At 49.3% G+C, this 20,650-nt stretch overlaps 1 protein-coding gene across 4 annotated transcripts in view; it reads left to right on the top strand.

The window, feature by feature from the left end:
* ISG20 (interferon stimulated exonuclease gene 20) overlaps positions 1 to 20,650 on the top strand; it is a 39,749-nt gene that overhangs the window by 7,279 nt on the left and 11,820 nt on the right. For 3 of the 4 annotated variants that reach the window (XR_002335558.1, XR_002335557.1, XM_021062570.1), the window contains exons 3-5: positions 2,751 to 2,951; positions 16,057 to 16,133; positions 17,068 to 17,145. Coding sequence is in view for 2 of the 4 variants with exons in the window: in XM_021062570.1 (XP_020918229.1) it covers positions 2,751 to 2,951; positions 16,057 to 16,133; positions 17,068 to 17,101 (312 nt within the window). In the remaining 2 variants the exon portion in view is untranslated. Of the gene's footprint in view, positions 1 to 2,750; positions 2,952 to 4,519; positions 4,726 to 16,056; positions 16,134 to 17,067; positions 17,146 to 20,650 lie in introns of those variants that run through there. The other variant, XM_005660030.3, reaches the window with a different exon arrangement.

Genomic DNA, 20,650 nt, shown 5'->3' with positions numbered 1-20,650 from the left:
ATCGATGAATGTTCCTTTCCTCCGCCCACTCCAGTTCTTTCCAGGAGTCTGAGCCTCCATCCCCTGCATTTGACACGCCTCTCTCATGACACTGATTCAGGGCAGACTGCAGGTCACACAGCCCCAAGGCCCTGCCAGCTGACACCTCCACCGTGCCCCAGGCTCCCTCTCAGCCCTGCCTTAGAAAGTCCATGGAGCTTCACCGCCCCAGGCCAGCACCTTACAAATGGGGAAGCCCAGAGATGGTCTTTGACCCGCCTGAGATCACACAGCAAGTCCCAGTGGCCTTTCCCTATCTGGTGCCCAGCATCTTTGTCCTAAGGAGCTGTTATCTCTCTGCCAAATGGACTGTTCTCTTCCCCCAACTTCTTCCTTCCTTCTGCCTGTCCTATTTTCTCTCTTGATGTGTCTTGCGGTCCTAAATGTAGGCCCCCGCCCCCAAAACCTTGGGCTCAGGAAGTGATGAACTTCCCAGGAATCTACCTCATGATTCATGGGACGGGCCATGGCTGCTTGGGGATGGCAGACAGTTCCCTCAGGGATTTGTGTGAACTGGATCTGAGCCAACTCTGAGGCAGGGAAAACAGGCCACATTGTTCAGAAACATAGAAGATGTCAGCAGGAAAATGTGCGTGACCACCTCTGCCCAACACGGCCCCATCCCCCACGCCTGAGTCTCTGCCCCTCCCCTGTGTGCTGCACCGAGCCCTTTCCTCCATGGAAGGTTCCCCTCGAGCTGCTTCTCTGAAGTTGTGTGCCTTTACCATTCAGGGTGACTCCCAGACCAGGAGCATCTGCACACCTGTCGGACACGCAGAGTCCGGCATTTGAATCCAGATTTTGGTGTGATTCACCAGGTGACTCCTAAGCCCAAGCGTGACAAGCACTAGTGTCTCTCAGGATGGCCTAGCTTCATTCTTCGAGTGTGCTTTCCCCAGTCCCTAAGCTGTGTGGGGGCTCTGTCCAGAGGGGGCCCCAAAAAAACCAAGGTCACGGTGGGGCAGGCTGGTGCCATTGCCTGTTGATGGTGGATAGACAGACCCTGTCTCTAGGGCTCTTGGAGCCTTGGCCTCCACTTCTGCAAAGGGGTGGCAGATCAAAGGCCCCACATGATGTCCCGGGAGCCCACTAGAAGCAGAAGCAAGATGCCAGAGGGTCCTTTTCGGGGCATAGAGGAAGATATGGAGGGTGCAAAAGAAGAGTCCATGGTGGGCCTGAGGCAGCCATGAGCCACCTGCAGCCGGCCTGGTACAGCTTGCCCCAAGGTCCCCCTTCCATCTTCCCCAATGGCAGCCAGGGGGAAGGAAAGGTGGCCAGAGATTGAGGCTCTGGGCTGGGGCACTCTAGGGGTCACACTTCACAGCTTGGCAGTTGGGCTAGCTCTTTCTTCATAAGATGGTGGGGACAAGTAGGCACCACAGCCAGCCTGCTGGCTTTGGGGGCTGGCTCTGCCAATGATTAGCTGTGTGACTGTCCCATTTATCTAATGGTGCTCAGCAAGTCACCCCAAAACCTAGTGCTTCAAACAATGTCAATATTTATGTCACTCACGCATCTGTAATCTGGGCAGCGCTTGGCAGACAGGGGCAGCTGGTCGGCTGAGGCATTGGCAGGCTGGGGATTGGGATCACCAGCTGGTTTGCTTGCCCACCTGTCCTGAGGCTGCTGCTGGGGCTCCTTGTACACACCTCACCACCCCAGGGTGGTATCCCCAGCAGGTTGGCTTCAGGGTGACTCAGGGGTCCAAGGACACTGGCTCCATACAGAAGTCAGAAGTCACACAGCCTATCCCATATTTAAGGTGAGGGGGATTAGACTCCATCTTTTCTGAGAGGAGCAGTAAGGAATCTGCAAATTTGTTTTAGAATCATCAGAGTCACCTTGAGGAAATTACTCCACTTCCTGGTGCTTCAGTTTGCAAAATTTAAACATAGCACCCCTCTCCCTGCATTGCTTTATGAATTTTCTGTGGCTGCTGTAGCAAAAACTATAGACTCAGTGGTTTAAAATAACCCAAATTTATCATTTCGCAGCTCTGTGGTTCAGAAGTCCGAGTGGGTCTCACGTGCTGAGGCCAAGGTGTCGGCAGAGGGCATTCCTTTCTACAACCTCTGGAGGAGGGTCTGTTTCCTGCCCTTTCCAGCTTCAATGGCGGCTCCTGTTCCTGCCTCATGGCCCCATCCTCCACCTCCTCAGCCACAGACCTCTCTGACATCCACATACAAGGACCTTTGGGATTATGCTGGGTCCACCTGGACAATCCAGAAACTCTATTTTAAGGCCATCTGATTAGCAAACTAAAGTTCACCTGTAACTTTAATTTCATGTAATGTGTTCACAGGTCCTGGGCATTAGGGCTTGGGCATCTTTGGGAGGTCATCATTCTGCTTGCCAGGTAGGGTTGTTGAAAGGATTAAACCATACAATGTATGTGACTCATCTGATGGGTGTCTGGCCCATGGATTGGGCCAGTAAGTGCTGGCCACTGCTCTTATACATGGAAACCATGGAAGGAGTTAAGATGAGCCTTCCTTGCAGAACTAAGCTGTTGAAGTTGAGCAGAGCCTGGACCAGTTCCCTCATTTTATCGATGGATATATATGTTCAAAGCCCAGAGAGGGATGGTGATTTGCTCAAAGTCACACAGCAAGTCAAGGAAGGGCTGCTCCCTGCCTTGATGCACTAAGTTTTGCCCCAGACCCACCTGGAGGCCCCTGGGTGAGGTGTGGGGCACCTGTCTTCCTGGCCAGATCCTGCAGCTCCTGAAAGGCAAGCTGGTGGTGGGTCATGACCTGAAGCACGACTTCAAGGCGCTGAAGGAGAACATGAGCAACTATACCATCTACGACACCGCCCAGGATAGGCTGCTGTGGCGCGAGGCTGACCTGCACTACTGCCGACGCGTTTCCCTCCGCCTGCTGAGCCAGCGCCTGCTCGGGCTGCGCATCCAGGTGAGGATGCCCTGTTCCCAGGCTGGGGCTGGACCTCCGGCTCCAGGGGTCCTGGCCTTCCCCCTGGAACCCGAAACTCCCCCCAGGGGCCTGAGAACCAATATTTGGCTCCAAAGATGCGCGATCTCCCCGTGATCCTGAGAGGTTGTGTGCTGTGAGAGGAGCAGGGTTTTCACCATAACGAGCAGGGAATGTATTTGAGAGCTGACCTGGGAAGTCCGGAAGGGAAGGCACCCAGGCAGGGCGATTTTGTTTTTATTTTTTGCTTTTTAGGGCTGAACGCACGGCATATGGAAGTTCCCAGGCTAGGGGTTGAATCGGAGCTACAGCTGCCGGCTTACACCATAGCCACAGCAATGCCAGATCCCAGCCGTGACTGTGACCTACACCACAGCTCATGGCAACTCCGGATCCTTAACCCTCTGAGTGAGGAAGTCAGGGATCGAACCCGCATCCTCATGGATCCTAGTTGGGTTCGTTAACTGCTGAGCCACGATGGGAACTCCAAGGTGATTTTGTTTTTATAGTCATGTCAGTTTCCCTGTGGATAATCGAAGCTTAATCCCCCTGCTGAGCTCTGGGAAATGGTGTAAGCCCAGGCCTCAGATTTATCCAGGGAGATGCAGTATTTACACATGACTTCCACCAGCAGCAGCTGCTGCTGCTCCTGGGGCTCTAATTCCTCAGCACTTGCAGCTACAAGCTGGCCACTGGGAACTGCGCCTGCATGTGGGCTCTTCCATGTCAAAGGATTGTTATGAAGCACCTGTTCTGGGCCAGGCTGGACCAGAGGCTGAGGACATGAGGTGAATGAGGCCCTGCCCATCCCTGGGAAAATCCTGGTTGAAGCGAGGGTGGCCCACGACCTGACTGCCGGCACACCTGTGAGGTGTGTCTGATAGAGGAGAGAGCAGGGATGAAGGATGAGTGGCAGGCAGGAGACCAGGGCTGAGTGGAGTTTGAAGAGTGTGTCTTAGTGGAGGAGGGAAGGAGAGGGGGTGCAGGGGAGGGGAGGGCCGGAACCCCAGCCTGAGGAATGAGGCGTGGCTTGGCTGGGGAGCAGGAATGTATAGGAGGCAGGGGATAGGCCTGAGTTTGGGCCCCTCTGTTAGGCTTGTGGCACCAGGGGTCTAGGCCAGAGTGTCAGCACCTTGACTCACTGAAGAACCCTGTTCTCAATGTGCTGAACCAGGAGCACCTTAGAAACAGTTTTGTACATGTTCCTCAGTGCCCTGGGGTCCCCGTGAGAACCCCTCTGGGTCTGAGGGCAAGTCTGCAGCGACCACCCCCTCCACCCTGACTCTAAGCACCTAAAGGACACAGCTTGGCTCAGGTAGCTGGGTTTTGTGCCTGGCCACGCCTGGGCCTAGTGCTAATGGGTGAAGCCAGGCTTGCTTCAGCCACCTGCTGAGTCCAGGGCATTAGAGGCTTCGGGGGGGGGGGGGGGGGGGGACTCACCCAATGACCCCTTCAGGGTCCTGGAAAGCAGGGTGTGAACAGGCCCAGGCCACATGGGGCACCTGGATTTAGCCCCACCCCAAGTCCCCACCCTATACCTGTGTCTGCAGGACAGTGTGTTGGGACACAACTCGGTGGAAGATGCCAGGGCAACAATGGAACTTTACCGACTCTCCAGAAGAATTCGAGAACAATGAGGGCTGCCTGTCAGGTGCACCCTCCCCAAGGACTAGAGGACTTCATCTCTTCAAGACAAAAACTCCCTTACTTTTGGAAAATGCATTTTTAACAGTAAAATTTCTCTATATTTTCTCTACGTCCTTGGATCCTTCTCTTGTCATTTTCTTTCTTCTCTCTAGCGGACAGCATCCAGCACTGAGAGAGCAATGGACACTTGAGCTGCAATGGGGGCAAGTGTCAATTTCCTTAATACCTTTAATTCTGTGAGTCTAAGAAAAAGTCCCTGTGACTTAATTAATACTCCTTCTGCTTTCCTTTTCCAGCTACTTTTATGCCTGGGAGAGTGGCATTATTTCCTGGGGGTAGCGCCCAGCTCAGATGGGTAGCATCTCTTTTTTTTTTTTTTTTTTTTTTTTTGTCTTTTTGCCATTTCTTGGGCTGCTCCCGCAGCATATGGAGGTTCCCAGGCTAGGGGTAGAATCGGAGCTGTAGCCGCTGGCCTATGCCAGAGCCACAGCAACTCGGGATCCAAGCCGTGTCTGCAACCTACACCACAGCTCATGGCAACACCGGATCCTCAACCCACTGAGCAAGGCCAGGGATCGAACCTGCAACCTCATGGTTCCTAGTCAGATTCATTAACCACTGAGCCAAGACTGGAACTCTGGTAGCATCTCATTTTGAAATTGGTGTCACAGCACTGGTAAGCTTCAAGGCAAAGGGACAAGGGATGTGATGGTCACTACACCTGGTGGCCTCCAGCAAGTCCTCCTACCTCTTATTAGTAAAACAAGAAAGCAAAGGTAGTGGACTCTGGAGTCTAAAGGATCTAGGTTGGAATCCTGGTTCTGCCATTTGGTAGCTGTGTGACCTACGGCAAGTTACTTAACCTCTCTGTGCTTCAGTTTCTCCATCTGGAAAACAGAGAATTGTAACAATTCACAGTGTTCTTGTGAGATGTTACATACAAAGCATCCAGCACCATGCCTGTCATAGCTCAAACAGCCACCAAATGTCCATCACTGGTGATTGTTCTCTGCACCACCTGCTGATCTAAGAGAGCAGCTGTCCTCTACTGCAGGGCCCCACCTCTGAAGGAAGGGCAAGCAGAATACATGTGAAGGGTCCTAACCAGAGCAGTGATTGTGCATCACAGTCAGCTGCAAAGTTGTTCTTTGAATCTGTACTTGGGTCTGGCTTCACTCCCCTGAAGATTCCTTGGGGTAGAGGACTGGGGGCAGGGCAGGTACCTGTTAGTATTTTGACCTTCACAGGAAAATTTGATGCCTAAGACTTTGGAATTGCCTGAGGAGCTTTTTCAGCATCCCCAGTACCTAAGCATAGTCTCCTCATGTTGGACCAGACTTCAGCATCCCTGGAGGCTGCTGAGCCCCATCCTAGAGTTTCTGATTCAACAGGTCTGGGGTGGTACCCAAGAATTCTCCACAAGTTCCCCGTTGATGTTCTGCTGCTGGCCCAGGGACCATGCTTTGAGAAGCACTGCCTGAGCATCAGGCAATTGTGATATTCAGTCAAGGTTGAGCCACTGGCCTAAGGGTTGAGAACCACCAGGGGGGTTTCTCGCCCCTGCATCTCCCTTGGCTTCCTGTTCATGCAGAGAGGGGGCCACAGCCCTGTAGGACATGTCCTCAATAGCCCACTTCATGGATGAGGGGCTGGAGGTGAGGTTAAGAATCCAAGGGATGGAGTTTCTGTTGTGGCGCAGCGGAAACGAATCTGACTAGGAACCATGAGGTTGCAGGTTTTATCCGTGGCCCTGCTTTGTGGGTCAAGGATCCAGCATTGCCATGAGCTGTGGTGTAGGTCTCAGGTGTGGCTAGGATCCTTCGCTACTGTGGCTGTGGGGTAGGCCAGCGGCTACAGCTTCGCTTTGACTCCTGGTCTGGGAACCTCCATATGCCATGGGTGCAGCCCTAAAAAGACAAAACAAATGAAAAAAGAATCCATGGGATTCAGATACCAGGCCTATCTGACCCCAAATTGTAGTGCTTTTCACTCAGAGGGATTTACACTGGCGATGCCTCCCATTTGCACCATTGACCCCTGGGAACCTGGTCTGCTATGGCGAAGAGGTGCAGCTTGACCTCTCAAGGTTCTCTCCTGCCCCTGGGGGCAGTTTCAGGGTTGTGACTTCTGCTGCTGTGATTTTTACGAACACTAGAAGCTGCTATGTGGACTGATGTTTAGCTGTGACTGGCCACTAGGTGGAGCCCTTGAGCCATCTCTCCCCCAGGCTCCATTGCAAGCAGATCCAGCCTGAGGGACACTGGCATGAGGTGCAAGGGTCTGGGTGTATGAAAAGGTTAGGGGGCTGCTCCAGGGACCCTCTAAGCTGCCTTCACTCAGCTATTGAGCTGGGCCATGGAGGGGGCTGGGGCAGTGGTGTAGCCTGGACTGGAATGTGACTCAGGCTCTCTGACTCCCAGTCCAAGGTTCTTTCCAGGGCTTCAGAATTCCTGGACAGAAGAGGGACTATTCCCAAGGGGAATCTCTAACTCACCTTGGTGCTTCCAATTCTGTGATTTGGATGCCCCCAGGGGAGAGAAAAGCCTTCCCTGGTAGGCACTGAGGTGAGGGTCAGGACCCAGAGGGCAGCGGGTGCTGTGGGCCTCAGGCCCACTCCTGGGCTCCCTGACTCCTGTGCAGCCAGCTTCTCAGTGGAGAAAGCACAGTCAGTGGGAATACAGAAGTGGAATATTCTAGAGACACCACCAGCTTCAGGCAGCAGACCTGGCTTAAGTGTCTCCCTCCTATGAGCTCAGAGTCCCTACCAACAAAGGACTGAGATGGGGAGGAGAGCTCATTAGACAGGTGCCCAGCAATGGGCTGAGGGGTGGGGAGGGACCCATGAACAGCATCATCAAGACTGATCCTAATAAAAATGAAGAGCTGATCCTTTGCCCCTCTAGCCTCCTGACCTACCTGGGTCCCGACACACCTGGAGTTGATGCCTGCAAATGTTGGGTTTACTCACCAAGGCTGTGAAGTTTGGAGGCAGGAAGGTGATGTTAGTTGAGTGGCTGCTTGTGAGTAGTTCTGTGCTCTGTGTTTTACACATGTCATCTTACACAGTCCTCCAGTAACCCTGCCTGGCTAGGTTTCTTTCTCATTTTATCTTTAGGAAGCCAAGCATGGCTCCTGAGGGTTATAGGTGAGGGGGTTAAGGTTAGGGTTAGGTTTAAGCAAAACCTGCCCTCATACATTTTTAAAAATTAGAAAATTTTTTTTTGCCTTTTAGGCCCACACCTGTGGCATATGGAAGTTCCCAGACTAGGGGTCGATTTGGAGCTGCAGCTGCTGGCCTACACAGCAGCCACAGCAATGCCAGATCTGAGCCAGGTCTGCAACCTGTGCCGAAGTTCACAGCAATGCTGGATCCTTAACCCACTGAGCTAGGCTAGGGATCAGATCCACATCCTTGTGGATACTAGTCAGGTTCTTACCCCCTGAGCCACAACGGGAACTCCTCTCATACATTCTTCCTACATTTCTACGTTAGTTAGATTCTTTATTACTTTCTCTATTTCACCCTATGACACTCCCATAACCTAAATAGCTAAATTTGAATATATTATGATTTATTTATTGGGTTGTAAAAATCAATGGGTTTAGACTAATGCATAGTGGCAGGTATCATCCATCACTAAAATATCACATGGACTACTTCCCATAACCTGTTTATCATCTCTGATTTACCTGTTCTGGAATGTCATATAAATGGAATCATACAGTGTGTAGCCTTCTCCAACTGAATTCCTTCACTTAGCAATATACATGTAAGATTCATCCATGTTTTTCCATGAGTCGATGGTTTATTCCTTTCTATTTTTGAATAGTATTGTATTGCACATATATGGGAGAAAAAATAATTTTTTTGCTATCCTAGGTTCTTGATTGATTACCACCCCCATAATAAAAGACATACATAATCATACAGAGAAATAGATACAGTATCTTTCTAATATTTTAGTCATGAGTCAGTAAAACTAATAAAAAATTATCTGTTTCTATAAGATTGTAGACTCTGAATTGTGTTTCTGGCAGATAGAACAAAAAAGATTACTTGCCTAGTGAGAGTTAAAGTTTTTTACTAATATTTGTGGAGAAGATTTTTAAGATTTGCCCTGATATGTCATCTTATGAAGGCTGTGGACTAAATTCTGGACAGAGGAATTTTTGAAATACCACGTGTCCATCTTGGTGTTTTGTTTTATTTTTGGGCTGCTGGCATGGCATGTGGAAGTTCCCAGTCCAGGGATCAAACCTTCACCGTAGGAGGTTGCTATTGTGACTCAGCAGTAATGAACCCAACTAGTGTCCATGAAGATTTGGGTTCAATGGCTGGCGTCTTTCAGTGGGTCAAGGATCCAGCATTGCCATGAGCTTTGGTGTAGCTTGCAGACAGGGCTTGAATCTGGCATAGCTCTGGCTGTGGCATAGGCCTGCAGCTGTAGCTCTGATTTGACCCCTAGCCTGGGAACTTCCAAATGCTGCAGGTGTGGCCCTAAAAAGCAAAAACAAACAAACACCTTGTGCCACAGCAGCAACCTGAGCCAAGCAAGGTTAATGCCAGACCCTTAACATGCTAGGCCACCAGGGGACTCCCATCTTATGTTCTTTTTTTTTTTTAGGGCCTCACCCTCGGCATATGGAGGTTCCCAGGCCAGGGGTCGAACTGAAGCTGTAGCCGCTGGCCTACATCACAGCCACAGCAACCTGGGATCCAAGCCGTGTCTGCCACCTACACCACAGCTCACAGCAACTCTGGATCCTTAACCCGCTGAGCGAGGCCAGGGATCGAACCTGCGCCCTCATGGATACTAGTCAGACTCATTTCCACTGAGCCATTACGGGAACTCCTTGCTTTTGTTTTTAACAGATTTTACTGGCGTATGGTTGACTTAAAAGTTGTGTTAGTTTCAGGTGTACAGAAACTAAATCAGTTATACATATACATATATCCATTCTTTTTCAGATTCTTTTCCCATATATGTTATTACACAGTATTGAGTAAGTTACCCTGTGATATACAGTAGGTAACAAGACCTATCTTAACTATTTGATTTGATTTTTTCTTTTCTGGCCACTCCATAGCACATGGAGTTCCTGGGCCAGGGATCATACCCAAGCCGGAACTCTTGACCAATGCTCCAGCTTCGGCAATGCTGGATCCTTAACCCACTGTGCCAGGCTGGGGATAGAGCCTGCATCCTAGAACTGCAGAGATAACCTGATCCTGTTGTGTCACAGTGGGAACTCCTACCTATTTTATAGTTAGTGGTGTGTATTTGTCAATCCCAACCCCCTAATTTATCCCTCTTACCCACATTTCCCCTTTGATAACCATAAATTTGGTTTCAAAATAAAGCTAAACTGAACTTCCCATTGTGGCTTAGCGGTAATCAATCTGACTAGTATCCATGAGGTATGTGGGTTGGATTTCTAGCCTCACTCAAGGGATCTGGTGTTGCCATTAAAAAAAAAAAAAAAAAAAAAAGATAAAGCCAATCTGAGTGGATAGGGTATCCATTTTGTCCACAATTAGCATTTTTCAGTCTCAGGTAATGATTTTAGTGAACAAAGTTACTTTCAATGGCTGGTCATGCTAAGGAAGAAAGCTTAGCATTTGCGTGTGTTTGGGTGTGGGGGGAGGTGTTAATTGTACTTATCAGGTGAAGAGATAATTGTACTTATCAGGTGAAGAGATAAATGTCTCCTGCTTTTTAGGGCTGCACCTGCAGCATATGGAGGTTCCCAGGCTAGGAGTTGAATTGGCGCTGCAGCTGCCAGCCTAAGCCACAGCCTAGCAATGCCTGATCTGAGCCATGTCTGTGATCTACACCACAGCTCGAGGCAACGCCAGATCCTTAACCCATTGAGCAAGGCCAAAGATCAAACCCACATCGTTATGGATACTAGTCGAGTTCTTGATCTGCTAAGCCACAACAGGAAATCCAATGTCTCATGTTTTATGACAGGAAGCAAAAAGCACAATTAGAAGCAAAGCATTCCCAAGTCAATGTTATTTCCTTGGATGTTTCCTTGGATGTTCACATTTAAAGACGGTTCAGAGCACCTGGAGGACACAGCTCTTCCTGTGAAAGGCCTGAGAAACGATGTAAACCATCTAAAGAAGAACTTCTGGGGCGTATTTCCTACTATCAGTGGGGTAGGGCAATTCCTACTGAAGTTCTTTTTTTGTTTTTTTTGAATGTAGGACAGTTCTTTTTCCAACGCTCAGATATTAGAAGAAAGTTGAGGCTTTGATAAGAAGGATAGATAGTCTTTGAATTACTCCTAGAGCCACATTTCTGGTTTTGTATAGATTAATAAAGAAAGGATGGTGGTTTTAAATTCTTCAAAGAATTGCCTCTCCTACTCAGTGATAACTTCAATAGACTGACCTGCCCATCCAACTTCACTGTCTTGGATTTGCTCCTTCCTATCAAGGAGAAGATTTCCAACTTAGATGTAAACAGAAGATTCCTATGTGCAGATTTAGGGCTTCGTGCCTTCGGGGTGTTTTCCTAGATCCTTCTACAGAGGCTCCACGTGTTTTCTTCCTCTCCGAGCTCATAGTTCCATCTTAGCCCAGGTGGGGTCATAGCAGAGAGGGCCTCACAAAGAGCTCTTCTCAGGGCCTGCGTATCAGCCTTCAATTGGGCCATGTTCTGAAAATTAGCAGGAGGTCCTGGCAAAGGATCTGGCCACTTGCAATGTTGGTGGAGATATTTCTCCAGAGGACCATCTAGAAGAAGGTATGGGCACGATGTGTGTGTATGGTGTACATGGATTTTAATTTTTGATCTAAATCCATTTTCTGTCCTTTTGTTTAATTAAGGTAGTGAGCTTCAGCTCAGCCATGTCTTTCAGCTCAGCTCCTTTGTCTTTCTTTTGATTTGATCATCTGAGAAGTTTTAATAGGATCTTTGTTTTCAGGTGAGGACCTTAAAAAAAATCCTTGCAAATATTGTCTTATAAGGTGTTTGGCCAGGACAACCTGTAAATTCTCCTGGCAGTATTGAGCCCTTTTTTTCCTACCAGGGGGTCTCCAAAGGTATACCTATTTCAAATGTAACTCAACCCAGTAAGCCATTTTATAGTTTAACCACGGACAAAAATGTATCAATAAAGAGGGTGAAAAACGAGCAGCCCCGTGATCCAGAGTCATTCCCTAAGACAGCCAAAAGAGATAAGGATTAGAAGAACAGGAGAAAAGGTTTACTTCTCCACACCCAGGTGCCAAACAAAAAAGGAACTAATATGTTAAATGGTGAACAGTAATGGCTTATAAACCTAACTTAATAGGGGAAAGGGAGAGGCTTCTGTGGGAAATACAGGAAGGTTTCCGCAGGAAAGACAAACAGGTTCTTTGGAAGGGACACGAGAAAATGTGTGATCATTTTTATCTGTATAGGTATGAGTGATCTTTGCATCTTCAGGGTCATGAAAGGGATTTAGAGTAGGTTTAATCTTGGTCTCTTTCCTGGGAATAGAAGCCATCCCAAAGAGGGAATTTACAGCTGTGGTCACGTCTCAGAGGTTTCAGCTTGTATTTAGATGAAGGGCACTCCTAGAAGGCTTTTTTTCTCCTGCATCTGTTGAATCTCAAGCATCTTCAGCTTCAGTTGTCTTTATACGAACCCATGAGGCTCTGCCTGGCTCTCCATACCGCCAGCTTTGTTCTTTTTTAAGATTACTTCGTATACTCTGAGACCCTTGTATTTTCCACATGAATTTTAGGTTGGTGGTTAATTTCTGCAAAATACCACCTGGTATTTTGGTAGGGATTCTTTGCATCTTTAGATCTATTCATGGAGTATGGTCATCTTAAGAGCATTTAACCCTCTGATCCGTGAATATGAGATTGATTTCCTTGAATACAGGTCTTTCTTAATTTCTTTCAACAAGCTACTGTTGTTCTCAGTGTAAACATTTTGTACACCTCCTTCCTTATCTTTACTGGATGCCAATTCAGAACATACACAACCTCCTGGAGAAACTTGCTCCAACCCTGCCATGTCCTGCCAACTAGCTGGCCAGGAACTGAGACACCAAAAAAGTTTAATTCTTTACTTGATTCTTAATTCCTTCAGAATTCATTACTTTACTATAATGTTGTTTACTGTCCTTGTAAGAAATCTTTTAAAAATTAAAACAGGAGTTCCCATTGTGGCACAGCAGAAACGAATCCGACTAGGAAACATGAAGTTTGGGGTTCAATCTCTGGCCTTGCTTAGTGGGTTAAGGATCCTGTGTTGCTGTGGCTGTGGCTGTAGCTGGCAGCTGTCACTCTGATTGGACCCCTAGCTTGGGAACCTCCATATGCTGCTGGTGCGGCCCTAAAAAGCAAAAAAAAAAAAAAAAAAAAAAAAAAAAAGTTAAAACAAAATAAAATATACTTTAATTACTCCCCAGATGAGTGATGATTGGATCACACTTGACATGTGATTTTAACCTTTTTAGAATTATTAAAGTAATATACATACCTTATAAGAAATTGAAATATCCCTTAAGGAGCAGAGGTTTGCCAGTCCCACCCACAGAGGTGACTGTTATTGAGGCAGGAGGTAGATGGGCTCCAGGATAGACATTTGTAGCTAGTCTCTTACTTGCACTTTTTTGGCCTTTTTTGAGCCACACACATGGCATATGGAATTCTCCAGGCTAGGGGTCGAATCATTGCTGTAGTTGCCAGCCTACACCACAGACACAGCAACATGGGATCTGAGCTGCGTCTGTGACCTACACCAGAGCTCACGGCAATGCCAGATCCTTAATCCACTGAGCGAGGCCAGGGATGAAACCTGCATCCTCATGGATACTAGTTAACCACAGAGCCACAGCAGGAACTCCTTTATTTGCACTTCTTGAGACAGGAGATAGGTGGGCTCCAGGATGAACATTTACAACCAGCCACCTATCTATATTTCAAGATAGAAATAACAAGCCTAAGGCAAATAACTGGTACTTGTCTTCTGTGAACTGTTAAACAATGGTAATGACAGGCTCAAGAGGGGGCTGAGCCCTGCTTGGACAGAACACAGAGGTCACATACGCCCCATCCTCAGGATCAGGGAGACTCCAACTACACATGCGCAGAGAGACCCCTCTGAGCCATAATAGGTCTGGATAACCTTCCCACCATGCTCTGCTTTGGAATCCAACTTCCCAAAAGACACACACACACAGATCAGGGAGGGCCCTAGATCTGATCAGGTGTGGAGATGCCTTCTCCTTTGGGTGTGCATTATTGCTTTACTTCTGCCTTAGATAAATAGACTAATACTCTGTATTTCTGTGCTCTCCCACACATTGTACTATGTTTCTAACAATAAACTTTGTACCTATTTTTACAGTCTTTAGCTCCTTGAAACAGTCTTGCTTTCAACAGGGGGCAAGTATCAGGGCAATTCTGTTTTCAGCCTCTAGCTAGTCTTAGTGGCTACGATTCCTGGTTTTCATCCAGGCTACCCAGGTTCAACTACTGAGCAGAGAATTAAGCTCTCACTTTTAGCCATCATTCAGTACTGCCTCTCCAAAATCAGGGTCAGGTGGAAAAAGCAAGAGGTACCCATGGGGCCTCTCTCCTGCAGCACAGTGACCAGCATCCATCTATAGACCTTGTCCCTCTGGATGAGCAGGGGTGGGGGGCTCAAGCACCTGCAGCATCTCCTGCTTCTTACCTTGGTCTCAGAGAGACAGCAGTAAGTGATGACATGGTGCTGGATCTTAACTCTCTGTGTAGGTTGAACCTGAGAACCTGGGCAAAAACCAGGAATCCCAACCACTAGACCAGCTAAAGCCTAAAAGCAGAATTACCATGATTCTTGCTTCCTATCAAAAGCAAGAATGTTTTAAGGAGGCAAAGTCTGTAAAAACAAGTACAAGGCTTATTGTGAGGGACACAGCACAACACATGGGAGAGCACAGAGATTAGTCTATTTATTTAAGGCAGAAGCAAAGCAGTAACACACACCCAAAGGAGTGTGATTTAAATCACTTATATGGGACAGTTCTTCTGGGCCTTTGTTTTCGTTTGGCCAATTATCTTGATTTATCTTTCACACCTGATCAGACCCAGGGCCCTCCCTGATCTGTGTGTGCATGTTTTGGCAAGGATGGATTCCAGAGCAAAGGGTTATGGGGTGGCTAAGAGGACTTGTTATGGCCAGGACCCCCTCCCTTTTTAACCCCTAGGAGTCTTTCTGCATGTATGGAATTGGGGAGGTCTCCTTGACCCCAGGAGTGATTGATGTGGTCATCTTATCTTTCTACCCCAGCAGAACTCAGCTCCTGCCATTAACTTTCTCCTTGACATGAAAGGAGAAACAAGGCTCAATTTACACAGCCTAACAGGTCCCAGTTGTTCTCAGCCCAGGGCCAGGGCTCGTCTACCTCCTACCTCAATCTCATCCCAACACTGCCCACATGGGAATGGGGGAAGGAGGTGGCATGGTTCATGCTAAGCAATTTTGTGCTGTGAAGAGAGGATGCTTGTTCAAGCACCCCTCCCAGTGCATGGGGCTCACAAGTGTGGGCCCCTCCAAGGATATGGAACACACCTGGGAATGTTCCTAGCAGCCCCCGGGGCTCACGTGGGCAGGCCCCTCCTAGGATATGGGGCTCATGTGGGCTACTACCCAGCAGCCTCTTGGGCTCATGAGGGCAGGGTCCTCCCAGTATATGGAGTTTACCTGGGCAGGCTCCCAGCAGCCCCCGTGGCTCACGTGGGCAGGCCCCTCCCAGGCAAGTGGCCCATTGGGCAGGCACCCCATCAGTGCTCAGCACACAGGACCCATGCACAGAGCCCTCGCTGCAGGCCACCTCCAACCCACCTGTTGGTCAGAGCTGACCCTGAGCACCTCAGAGCAGGATCTGAACTAACAAACAGCAGCTCCTGGACAGGTCTATGCCCCTGGGCATCACTCTGTGTGGCCTCCCTCCACTGGGTTTTCCTGAGGCTTCCACTGCGCCAGGGTAGCGGGCCCCTTTCTGCACCCACCTCCCCTCCTCTCCCTGACTCCTGGTTTCCTCTCATGAGGTGAGGGTCTTCTTGAAATTGTCCACCACTCGTGGGCCACTAAAAATGATTAGAATACAAGCCAGAGCTGTAGCCCCATGTCTATCCCGACCCTTAGGAACCTACACTAGTTCCTTGGACCTGGCCCATGTAGCAAGGCCCTTTTTCTGCAACCATGAGCCCATGATGGGTGAGGAATAGCTGACCTGGGCAGCTTGCCCCGGCTGGCCAGCCCTTCCCAGGTGTGCTGGGTTGAGGTCTGTATAAATAGTTCCCCGGGGCAGCAAGAGCACTTGCAGCTGTACCTGACACTATACTTCTTGGCTCGTCAGTAACCACAGGGCTGTGCTGGTGGAAGGGAGTGAGGGGCTATGGCTTTGCAGGTGGCTGGTCTGAGTGGGCCTCTGCTTGGACCTTCTGTAGGAGTTGCTGAGCCACCACCTGCTAAGGAAGAGGATGTGTCACCTGCACCTGCCATTGGAAGTTCTCCTCAGGCAGAGGTGAGGAAGCTAGAAAAAAGGCAAGGGGGGCACAGACAAGAAGGGTAACTCAGGCAGATGGAAAGCTTCCGGAAGAGCCCCCAGGCCAGGACAATCCCGCATGGCCTGCAGATGCCAACTCGGCAAGCCTGCTGTCACTGGGGTGGCTCCAAGTCCTCTCCTCCAGCCTTTAAAGTCTCTGCAAATGTTCAGGTGATTTACCTGGAAGGGTGGCTAAGATTCAGGGTCAGTGGCCTGGGGGTCAGCTAACATTTAGTCAGAGACCCCCTCTACATGGTCCATCAGCTTTCCAATGAGGACACTCCTTGCGTGTGTGTGTGGGGTGGGGAGGGGGCTGGTGGCTGCATGGGAGAAAATTCCCCACCTCTGACCAACTTCAGAATTGTTTATCAGTATAGCGGGTCTCCTTATTGGGTTTTCATTTGTGTAACTGGTAGGTTCTTAATTAGCAGTGTAAAGGCCCTCAGTCAGGGTAGATATACTTAAACTACATATCCAAATGTAAGAACCTGGGCAGCACCCTTAGGGATGGGCTTCAGATGTAACACCTCAACATTCTGGTGCCCAGCCACTGCTTGGGATTTCTGAGGGGTTCCATAATCCAGCCTCTATCTACCTTTAGTGAGTCCCAAGTTTCCAGGATTCTACAGAGCCGAGTCTGTGTGGCTGCTCTGTGGCTTCTCTAACAAATGACTACAAGCTGGATGTTTTAAAACAACAGGAATCCAACCTCTCCCAGTCCTGGAGACCAGACATCTGAGACCAAGGTGTCAAGGGCTGAGGTCCCTCCAGAGGCTCCAGGGGAGGGTCCTTCCCGCCTCTTACAGCTTCTGGGGGCTCCAGACAGCCCCAGGCTTGTGGCTATCTCCCGATATCTGTGCCTCATCTTCACATGGCTTCTCCTCTGTGTCTCCCCTCTTTTTTCTCATATCAGGACTCTGAGTGGATTTAGGGTAGGGCCACCCTAACCCGGATGACCTCATCTTGAGAGGCTCAACTATTATCTGCAAAGGTATGGTCCTATTCATCTGTTCTGGGAGACACACTTTTGGGGCCACCATTCAACCCATTTTCTTTTCTTTCTTGTTTGTTTGTTTGTTTTTGGTTTTGGTTTTTAGGGCCACACTTACAGCATATGGAAGTTCCCAGGCTAGGGGCAAATTGGAGCTACAGCTGTTGGCCTACACCATAGCCATAGCAATGCGGGATCTGAGCCACATCTGCAACCTACACCACCGCTCACAACAACGCCGAACCCTTAACCCACTGAGGGAGGCCAGGGATGGAACCCGCATCCTCATGGATACTAGTCAGATTCGTTTCTGCTGCTCCACAAAGGGAATACCCCAACCCATTTTCTGCGTATAAAATAACCCTCATTCTAGGAGTTGACCAAGGTCCCATATAGGTGGGCACAGACAGCAGCCATGTGACCGGGGGTGGGGGGTGGGGGGGCAGCGGCGAGGGAGTCTGGGGCAAAGGAGGACCCTGGAATCACCTGGAAAGGATCAAGGCCTGGCTTCTTCATCAGAAGATGAGCTCTTCCACAACAGGTCGTGAGAATGGCCACTCTGCCTTATCCATAGAGAGGGACCTAGTGCCAAGTCCGGAAGTGGTTACCTTGCTAGCTCCTCTGGAAGTTCACCAGCAACAGCATAGCTGGTAACTACAGGCTTGGAGGAATCACTTTCTGGCATGTGATGATGGCACTGTCCCTTTAGGCTCATCAAGACTAGAACAGGAAGGTTTGAAGGAGAAGAGCTGGGGAGAGTATGAAGCTTGTTGTCGAGGAAACCAAGCAGGTGTGTCAAGGAAACTTCCCCTTTAAGCTGAAGGCAGAGCTTGGGGAGCTGAACTCCAAGGATCTTTTAAAGGGGCTGCCCTGAAGCACTGTGAGCTGAGTGGTGGTCTCAGCACAGGCTGTGGTTTGAGAAAAGTGTCATGGAATGAAGTTTTACCTCTGTTACAGGTGGGGAGGATTATGTAAAGCTCTCCCACTTTTAGGGCAAAGGATTGTTACTGGCATAAAAAGTCCTCCCTCCTCCCGCGCCACCCCCAAATATGCTGAAGCTCAAGATGTCTCTGTCCGCTTCATGGGAGAGTCCAGGGCAGGTGGCTGTTGGGGTCCAGGGTCTGTCCACCTTGTTTATCCTCTCTGTTTCAGGGTGGAGGACTCCAACCAGGAGGGATGGGGTGACCATGTGGTCACCATGCTCTCTGTCCCAGGATGCAGGCTGGCCAAGGCCCTCACCACCACCATGTCCCCTTGATAACAGGAGACACTGTGCCCCAGCTGCAGGGGGTGGGCAGGCTGGGAGGTGCAGGGCAGCTTTGAGCAGGAAAAGGGTATCCGGTTGTGGTGGGACCTGGGCAGCTCTGCTACAGCAGAGTCACCAGGACACTAGCACACAGCTTGTGGGTCTTGTGAAATGTAATGGTATGTGGGCACAAGCTCTCCGATGATTGTGATTGTGGAAAGACTGTAGGAGGTTTCCTGCAGTAGGTTAAGCTAATTCTCTCAGTGGAGGTGGTGAAGCCAAAGATCTGCAGTTCAGAGCGAGGGGGGCGTCCATACAGGACAAGACCATCTCACGTGAGTGTGGATCAGGCATGTGTAACCTGAGTGCAGTTTTGTGAATGCCTAAACTCTATTCTGTGCTCTTCTTGGAGACCCTCTCCTCAGCTCCTGAAACTCACCTACCGGGCAAGGGAGCATGGGCCCTCTCCAGTCTGAGACCTGATTTACCCTGAGCAACAAATGCCACAGACCAAGTGGCTTAAACAACAGACTCATCTCCCAGTCAAGGTGTCTGCAGGCTGGTTTCTCCTGAGGCTGCTCTCCTTTGTGTGTAGACAGCCATCTTTTCCCCATGTCCTCATGTGATCTCACTTGTGCCTGTGTCCTAGTCCCTTCTGGTAGGACATCAGCCTTATTTGATTAGGATCCACACTAGTGACCTCATCTTAAGCTGATACCTCTTGGAAAACCCCATCTCCAAATATACTCACCTCTTGGGTTCCTGAGGGTTAGGGGATTCCCTTGAAGGGCCAGGGGATGGGTATGCCACCCAGGGACAGGCCACTCATGCAGGTCTAGTCAGGGACGGCACAGGACCTTAGTTAGGGACACTTAGGTCTAGTTAGATACAGTGCAAGAGACAGGTCCAGGCCTTAGTTATGGAAAGTTGAGGCCTTTACTTAGACACAGCAGAGGGCATTCTATAGGGACACTTAGGTCTAGTTATGGACAGTGCAAGATCTTATTAGGGAAAGGCCAGGGCTTTAGTTGGGAAACACCAAGGCCTTATTAAGGGAGAGCTCAGGGCCTTAGTTTGGAATGTTGCCCTGCCTTAATTATGTACAGCCAGGGCTTTAGTTAAGGAGAGTGCCGTGGCTTTGGCAGTGACAATGCAGGGTCTTAGGGCAAGCACAGGGCCATAGCTAGGGACACTTAGGTCTCATTAGAGATAGCACAGGGCCTAATTCTAGTTAAGGACGGTGTAAGGTCTTAGGGGGAGGTCAGGACCACAGTTAGGAACAGAACAAGCCTTTATTTTTATTATCATTATTATTATTTTTTGTCTTGTTCCAAGGCTAGGGGTCCATTCGGAGCTGTAGCCACTGGCCTATGCCAGAGCCGCAGCAACAAGGGATCCAAGCCACATCTGCGACCTACATTACAGCTCACGGCAACACCAGATCCTTAGCCCACTGAACGAGGCCAGGGATTGAACCCGTAACCTCATGGTTCCTAGTCGGATTCGTTAACCACTGGGCCATGATGGGAACTCCTCAGAATAGGCCTTTAAATAGGGATAACATAGGTCTAGTTAGTGATAGCACAGGGCCATAGTTAGGGACACTTAAGTCTTGTTAGGGACAGTACAGGCCCTTAGGAACAGTTCTAGTTAGGAAAAGTGTAAGGTCTTAGGGAGAGGTCAGGGCCATAGTTAGGAAGAGAGCAGACCTTTAGATAGGGGTAGCATAAATCTAGTTAGGGACAGCACAGAGATTTAGTTACAACTCAGGGCATTACTAGGGACACTTAAGTGTAGTTGGGAGAGTGCAAGGCTTTAGTTAGAGACCATTCTGGCCCTCTGTTAGGGACAATGCAGGGGCTGGTGGTCACAAATGGAGGGTGGAAGTGCAGTGGTATTTTAGTAGGCAGGCTGTGCTCATCTCTGTGCCCTGTCTCTCAAGATTTCTCCCCAAAAACACTTTTTCCCTTTCCACCTGAGCCTCTTCTTTCTGTCCCCAACCTGTGTTATGAGGATCTGACCTAAAGCCATGTCTTGTGAATTAAGGCAGAGTGACTAATTCAAAGCTGGCTTTCATGGAGTTCCTCTGTGGCTCAGTGGGTTAAGGATCCAGGGTTGTCACTGCAGCAGCTGAGGTTATTGCTGTGGCGCATTTTCGATCCCTGGCCCAGGGACTTCCACATGCCACAGCATGGCCAAAAAAACAAACATGCAAACACGAAAACAGGGGGGGAAGGGCAGCTGAGTGTTTTAATGTAC

This window comes from Sus scrofa, chromosome 1 (assembly GCF_000003025.6).
Source record: "Sus scrofa isolate TJ Tabasco breed Duroc chromosome 1, Sscrofa11.1, whole genome shotgun sequence".
NCBI lineage: Eukaryota > Metazoa > Chordata > Mammalia > Artiodactyla > Suidae > Sus > Sus scrofa.
Note: the sequence above shows the minus strand (reverse complement) of the source record. Positions and strands in the feature narration are given on the sequence as shown.